Source organism: Mytilus edulis, chromosome 10 (genome assembly GCF_963676685.1).
Source record: "Mytilus edulis chromosome 10, xbMytEdul2.2, whole genome shotgun sequence".
Taxonomy (NCBI): domain Eukaryota; kingdom Metazoa; phylum Mollusca; class Bivalvia; order Mytilida; family Mytilidae; genus Mytilus; species Mytilus edulis.
The window spans coordinates 33,009,091-33,017,315 of record NC_092353.1 but is presented as its reverse complement, the minus strand read 5'-3'; the positions used below and the strand labels follow the sequence as shown (position 1 = coordinate 33,017,315).

Here is an 8,225-nt window from a genome sequence, read left to right as displayed (position 1 = left end):
CGATCGTATCTAGCGTTACAATCGAGTCTTCATGAAAACACATTGAGTTGATTGATTCGACCTATGACGTTCAATCGTTATCGATCGTATCGATCGTTACGATCGAGTCTTCATCAAAACACATTGAGTTGATTGATTCGAAATATGACGTTCAATCGTTATCGATCGTATCGATCGTTACGGTCGAGTCTTCATCAAAACACCTTGAGTTGATTGATTCAACATATGACGTGCAATCGTTATCGATCGTTACGATCGAGTCTTCATCAAAACACATTGAGTTGATTAATTCGACATATGACGTTCAATCGTTATCGATCGTATCGATCGTTACGATCGAATCTTCGTCATAACACATATGCATTGAGTTGATTGAATTGACAAACAATGTTCAATCGTTATCGATCGTATCAATCGTTACGATCGAGTATCCATTATTAATAAATTGAGTTGATTGAATCGACAAACAATGTTTAATCGCTATCGATCGTATCTATCATTAAAGATTTGTGGAATAAATCGATCGTTAATGTGTCTATTCAATTCATTCTTTTTAATTGAATTGAATTAAAACCTGAGGGAAAAATCAACTCTTGTCGAATCAATCGATTGTCGAATACTGTACCTCAATGGATAAGATTTGTATTTGTGTATGCCGACTGATTGTACACACAGACATAATACTGTGTGACGTAAAGATATAATATGTCCGACTTTATAATGGAGATTGAGGTTATGGAGGACATGTAGGAGAATATTCATGATCATTTTATTAAAAAGCAATGACTAGCTAAATAAAAACTATGAACGGTCTGCATTTTATATGTCTCTGCTCCTACATGGCAGTCTTGATTGCGTACTACGGAAGCCTTTAAGGGCCATGCTAATTTACTTTTTACAATTTGATATAAGGGACAACACTTTCAAACTTCAAAATATTCTATCCACACTGATCTGTGTCCACACTTATTTTATTATAAATATTTATAATGTTAATGGTAACCACTCGTAGACTAGTCATTCACCATTCGTCTCAACTCGGCCGATTCCGTACCCTCATCTATGAAGATAGAAGGAGAGTAGCGGATTCTACCGAGGATTGCCGAATCGTCATTCACGAGAGTTGTCGAGAATATAACGATTGCGAAAGTTCCCAATTCTAAAAATAACGCCTTGTAATTACCCTATCCTTTCCGCCACTCGTGACACGCCGAGTAAGCAGGTATGTAAAATATCTATATAATTAAATGATTTAAATATTATTTATTTTGTCATGAAAAGTTTAAAACTTTGAAAAATGCCTTTATTTAACCTTTAACTTTCACTGGGTAAGATTTGGATTTCTGTTACATGACTTACTTTCGACTGAGACTTCTAACTATCTGTTATAGATTAGTCTCAGCTTTCGACAGAGACATACAACCCTTTCGATTAGTTTACCCTGAGAACAGTATATCTATATCATGGTTTAGGCATAAATTAGGGTTCTTAAGTCCAGTTACTGTGTACATGGTGTAAAGCAAAATGTTGTCCCCAAAGCCAATAGTCCATGACTTTGTATCATGACACTTTGTCCCCGTTTATAATATTGTCCAGTCTGGGACTTTCTAGAATTTTGTTCTTTAACCAATCTGGGAATAGGATATGTCTTTTTTAAATTTTAAACTTATATGTTCCTGGTTTATACATTCTGTGTGTATTGCAACTTCTTTAGAAAGAATTTGTCTCATGAAAGAGAGGTTTAATGATATCAGAGACATATAATACAATTGTATTATATGTCTCTGATAATATCATTAAACTGTTTTATTTGAATGATTATTTCTGTTACAAACCTGCATAATCATAGACATACATGTATAATATGATAAATGCAAATCTACACATGTTATTGAATAAAAATTGTATAATGTATGTCTTTGCATGGCAACATTTCAGTCAGGTTTAGTTCTTCCAGTGAATAAATACTTCATCTGTTGATATATTATATATAATATATGTGCATTAGTCATGAGGAGAACCACCAAGAGAACCACTATTACATGTAGGGATAATCTTATAAGATCTGTATCTAGTTCTACATGATCTCCCCTTGATTGTTGTGATATGAAGTCCCTCATTGCTGTGCACTGGTCATGAGGAGAACTACTACAAAATAAGAAACTATGTTTCTGGTTCTGTTATTTTCTGTTATCATGGTTATTAAATTTTATATCTTTATTTTCTTTTTAATTTTTTTTTTAATTTTTTTTTTTATAAAACCGAACCTAATTTTACAACTAAATGCTTCTGTAATAATTCTGTAATAATTCCTACATTTCTCATATCATCACTTTATTTCTAAGTGTGTATTATAATAATCATGATAAACATTGTATTATCTTGTCCGACAAAGGCCTATCATTGGTAAAATAAAATGATGGCTAATACATGTATCTATACTGTGAACATTTTATCAGAGACATATATAATACAATTGTAGCATATATTTCTCTGGTTTTATGAATAGCTATTTGAAAGATGTGCATTATTTATGTCAAATAAGAAAAAAAAATACAAATTGTGAAGTCCCTGTTACAATGTATTAAGAAACTTGTTTGCTTTTCGCAGCTATTTTTGCTCAATAGGCGCAATTTAATTTGGGTACTGACTACTGTGACATTATGAAGCAGGAGGTCCTTGCTAGAACAAGAACCTTCAGCCGGAGAAATGGCCATTTAGAGTTCAAACTCTCAACCTTTATAGGCAGGCCAATGATTGTTTGTCTGTTTGTCTAATTCATTTTTAGCCATGGTGTTGTCAGTTTATTTTCGATTTATGAGTTTGACTGTCCCTCTGGTATCTTTCCTCCCTCTTAAAATCGAAAATACTCATTTTTTTTAATTTTTATTTGCATAGTTGAAAAGATTGTAATCCATCCAGAATGCTTTCAACAATGAACAGACTGAATATACATGATCACCATAGGGGATATGATGAGGTACCACAGCATCCTTTAGACAGATTAGAACCTTTGAGAAATAGTGAAACAAGAAGAAAAAACACTTTTGATAGATGGCCAAGAGATGCATTAATCAGTTGTAATGATTTGATTAAAGATGGATTTTATTACTTGGGAGTGAGTGATAAAGTTCAGTGTGCATTCTGTGGGGGAGTATTAAGTGGGTGGCAGAGAGGTGATAGTGTTCATGATGAACATAAAAGACATTTTGGGCAGTGTCCAAAGGTGAGGGATGATATTGTGAGTGATGATGAAAATGACCTTGAGACTGATGGTAGGGGATATTTTGATGAGAGTGACAAAGAAGATTATACACAGCAAGATTCACATGTTTATGAACCACATAATTTTGGATGTCAGAATGAACAAACAGATCTGGTGGAAAAATCTAAACCTGTGCCAAAGGTTTATAATTCAAAATATTCATTGTATAGTCAAAGATTGGAAAGTTATGTAAATTGGCCAATTGATCATCATCTAAAACCTGATGAACTAGCATCTGCAGGACTATATTACAAAGGTTTGTTTGATGTAAAGATATAAAAATATCATAACCTTTCCCTGGTTGGAATAAAATTGAGAATGGAAATGGGGAATGTGTCAAAGAGACAACAACCCGACCAAATAAAAAACAACAGCAGAGGGTCACCAACAGGTCTTCAATGTAGGGAGAAATTCCCGCACCCGGAGGCGTCCTTCAGATGGCCCCAAAACAAATATATACTAGTCCAGTGATAATGAACGCCATACTAATTTCCAAATTGTACACAAGAAACTAAAATTAAAATAATACAAGACTACATGAATCATCCTGTCTGTTAAATGTGCAGCTTTAGATTTCTGAATGCAATGTATGTGATGTCATGACATCAACAGTTTAAGCTTTATATTATTGGTCATTGTTAGTTGGATTACTACTAAGAGCAATTCTCTGTTAAGCCACCAACCATTATACATGTTATATATGGTCATGATGATCATGGATCACGAAAAATATAAAAAAAAAAAAAAAATCTGTAGAAAAACGGATCACAATAGCGAAATTGCGCTGATTACAAAGAACAAAAATAACCCATCAGGCACCTCATCATACTTTCATCACCTGTATGTTTATGAATCAAAATGCAAAGGTATACATTTTATGGACCAAAAAAAAGCAAGTCAATTAAATATTTTCAATTTGTTTTAAAGATTTGATCCATGCTAAATTTAGCATTTTATTTTATATTTTGTTGTTACTGTAAAAAATGTTTGCGTAAATTTATTAGACAGTATGTATATATAGTTCACCTTGAAATCTAGAATAATAATAAATTTACTGTTCTTAATATGTTTTAAGGATCAGGGGATAAGTGCCAATGTTTCCTGTGCGGCGGCATACTAGAAGAATGGGATAAGGGAGACATACCAACAGTAGAGCACAAGAAATGGTTTGCAAAGTGTTATAATAGCATTGACGATTAGTGAAGAAATCTGTTACAACTAAGTCTCATAAATTTACAATAATAACATCACTTTTGGAATTATTATTATTGTAGGTTTATGAAAACCACTGATTTTTATGTCCAATGAAGTATAAATTTTCTATAATCATGTATTACTATACTTTGGCAAATTTATGAATTCAAATGTTCATGAAAAATTCATAAAAGTAAGAATCCACAGTTAAAGGTTGACATTTTAAAGTACAGAATTTTTGATCAGTGTTCTTAAAAAGAAATGGAGTAACCTGACTAACCCCCTCTTTTTCAGAAATATTAAATAATTAAGATAAAGCAGGGCAGAAATATTAAACACATTTTGAAATGTTAACAGTTAAGAAGCAAAAAGGTGAAAAATAAGTTCTATATATACTCCTGGGCAGAAAATGCTCTAAATTTTCAGTATCCCCAGAATTAACATGTCAATTATTGGACATAGTTTGTACTTGCAAGCAATTTTAAATGAGGATTGTAAACACTTAAGTCCTTGAAATACAAATGCTCACTAGTATAAAAGTACCAGATATGGTAAAACATAAGACTGCTTTTAGCTGTAACATCAATTAATAGACTTTTCCTAACAGCATTTCCATATCAACACTTAAATTTATCAAGCCCAATACATTCTGTTTTTGTCTATATCTCATGGAAATAGTTTCCTTTTTTTTTGTTTAATCAGACCTCTTTCATTTAAGACAAACTTGCAAAGTCTGTCCTCTGGAAGGTTATCCTTTTAAAGTATGCAGTTTTTTGGACAGGTATTATAGTAATTCTTTCTCATCCCAGATCACAAAGTAGAGTCAGTGGACAGAGGGATATTCAGTTCAGTAATCATGACAATTTTAGCTGGGATGGGCAATCATTGATAATTGACATATTCATGATATTGGTTACTGATAACAATATCTAGAACACACATTTAATGTTATATATTATCCTCATAACTGAGTTCTGTTTTGAAAGTTTACAGTTAAAATCTCCATGTTCCCAGATGACACTTAAAGATTATAAGTTCAAAATGTTTTCCCTTATGCCTTTTAAAAAGATGCATACATGGAAATGAGACTTCCGTGATCTATTTATTTTAAAAAACCGAGGTAATAATACTAAATGTTTTCATTTTTCTCCTCTATGTTAAAGTCATCTGGAGTCTAGGTGATTTTTGGAATTAACTGCATTTTAGTTAATGGAAGTTACATTTCTTAGGATTGAATATCAAATTCCATTTGGATGTGACAGAGTGTGAAATCCATAGTAACATCTGTACTGATCTTCTGGCAATTTAGCAATAAAATAGGAGACAGTCATTAATAAAAGTTGTTTGAAAAATCTCCTTTAACACATTGAGCAAGTTATTCATAAGTACTGAGAAAAGTGTAGGTTATAAAACATAACCAAATTCCTGTTCAAAGTTCAAACAAGGTAGATTAAAGTTGTCAGACCAAACCCTATTTTTTCATTACAGCTAATGTTCTTTACTAGTCACTTCACCCCTTTATATACCCCTTATCCAATAATTTTCATAATTAATTCAAAGAACATGTCATGCAACACCATATGATGCCATCGATAAATTCAAAAAGGCTCCGAAGAGTTGCTTTAGGAGAAAGAAAAAAGCACACATACCTTGCAAAGTGAAAAAATTATCTTGGATGCATCAATCCATACATAAGGGACCATTGTTTCCTCCAAGTACTATATATATGTTGTTGTAGGATTTTGAGGATATTTATTTTCAAAGTTCTTGAAAAAAGTTTGTAAGCATTTGACAACAAAATGATACCTCTGTAATCAAGGTTGTAAACAGAAACAGGTTTTATGTAGATGATTTGTACATCCCCTATGCAAATCTGCTGGTTTCAGTACAGAGTCAAATATAAAGGTAAGCAGATCATATAAAGTTTTTACCAATGTATCACAGCCATATTTTAGTAAGTTTTAATACTATCATCAAAGGTGTGTGCTTTTCTCTAATTTAATCCAACGTAATATATTTATTGTCGAAAGAGACTTCTAATTAAATTAAGCATAAACAATTAACAATATGTCATCAGTTCCTAAAATTAGAAAGAATGTAAAGATATGACAAAAGACAACCGCTGATAAGATTCCTGAAATTAGACATGCATATATTTGAGGGGCCTGAAAGGGGGGTTTCTCATCACAATTCACAAGCTGATTTTTTTGTCACTCATCATGATTCACAGAAAATAAATTTCCATGATGACGGATCACGAAAATATAGAAAAACCAAAATTGTAGAAAACTGATCACGATAGCGAAAATACAACGTTCACGAAGAACAAAAAAAAGCCCATCAGGCCCCTCATATTTGTTTTTAAGTGTCAGTTCATTAGTTGTATTTGATGGTTGTAGTGTGTTCTTATAAGGTTTGGGACTATATTTACACTTCTATCATAGTGGTTAAGTACATTTAATGTTCCCAAATGTATTCAGCCACTTTTGGCATCTAAAGGAGGCTCATGGGTATAAGATTTTCAGAAAAAAATTAAACATTAATTTTTCATTACAAATTTTATTTATTACCTTGAGTAGTTGTTACTTTTTATCATATGGTACAAAAATAATTCCAAAAAATTAGTTCGTGTTGGCCCCAGGTGACTTTTAAAATGTAGATATCATTGAAAAAGCTCCACATTATCTCCCTTTGGTGCAAAAATGCCATTTTTTGGCATTAAAATTGAAATATCTTTTTTAACTCATCGGTGACGTATATTTTTTAATCGTTGTTTTCGAATAAGTTGTACATAATATTTATCTTATATAAACATGATAAACCTAGACTCTACATAGATTTTTTTCTGTCTGTAGCTAATAAACATAGTATTGTTTTTTTCCTCACATTATAATATATTAACCTTAATTATATATCAGGTAAGTCAATTTATCTTTATATAGTGCCTGCATTTCTTTAATGAAATCATTATAATTTCCATCTTTGCTAGCAAAGGGTTGAAGAGGAGGGAGCTGGATTCACTCACTCTGATTGTTACCCTTGGCTAGCAAAGATGAGTCATTTCCAACTAATTTGTTATGGCTTATTATGTAAATTTTTTACAATCATATGCATGTGATAATGTCATGTGTTTGCTGATAATTTTATGAAAGTGATAATTGTGTTGATAATTGTGTCAGATTTTGTCTAATTTTTCGTACAACATTAAATTGCAACATTAAAAGTAAAGACATCACACAATTTTTTTGAATGTATATTTATTCATTAACAGGTGTATATCTATTCATGATCGGATGTATATCTATTCATTAGGTATATTTCTACAAGAAATTGTTGTTGATGTAAAGGTTATACACATTTTTTTCCAGTCCTTTTTGTAAGCTTTCACAAATGTTTAAAGCAACAGTTAATACCGTTAAGGAAAAAATGAATGCTTGATCTGAAGTCCTAGTATTTCAGATTTATACTATTGTTTTTAGATCAATATGATATAGGTCAAAGTTTAGGACTCAAAGTATGTTCTGCTGATCATAACTTCTTTTAAAAAAAATATAGCATTGAATTTTTGCATTTTTTTTTTACATCTGTATAAAGATTTTGACATGAAGCCATAACTGAAATGAAGTTCATTTGAAATTTTTAAAATCCTGAACATCAACACATAATGTTAAATCATTTGATTAAGGAAATATCAATATTCTAGAATCCTGTTAAATTATGTTTTTAGAAATATTTAATAGAAATAGCTCAGCATTGTTAAACTATA

General features: G+C 31.5%; 1 protein-coding gene across 1 annotated transcript; it reads left to right on the top strand.

Annotated features, from left to right (window-relative positions):
• Window positions 1-1,170: 1,170 nt before the first annotated feature.
• On the top strand, window positions 1,171-6,732 carry LOC139490951 (putative inhibitor of apoptosis). The gene is made up of 3 exons (XM_071278104.1): window positions 1,171-1,222; window positions 2,899-3,521; window positions 4,341-6,732. Exons 2-3 carry the CDS (start codon window positions 2,924-2,926, stop codon window positions 4,463-4,465), a joined length of 723 nt encoding a protein of 240 aa, XP_071134205.1. The 5' UTR covers window positions 1,171-1,222; window positions 2,899-2,923; the 3' UTR covers window positions 4,466-6,732.
• The last annotated feature ends 1,493 nt before the right edge of the window (window positions 6,733-8,225 follow it).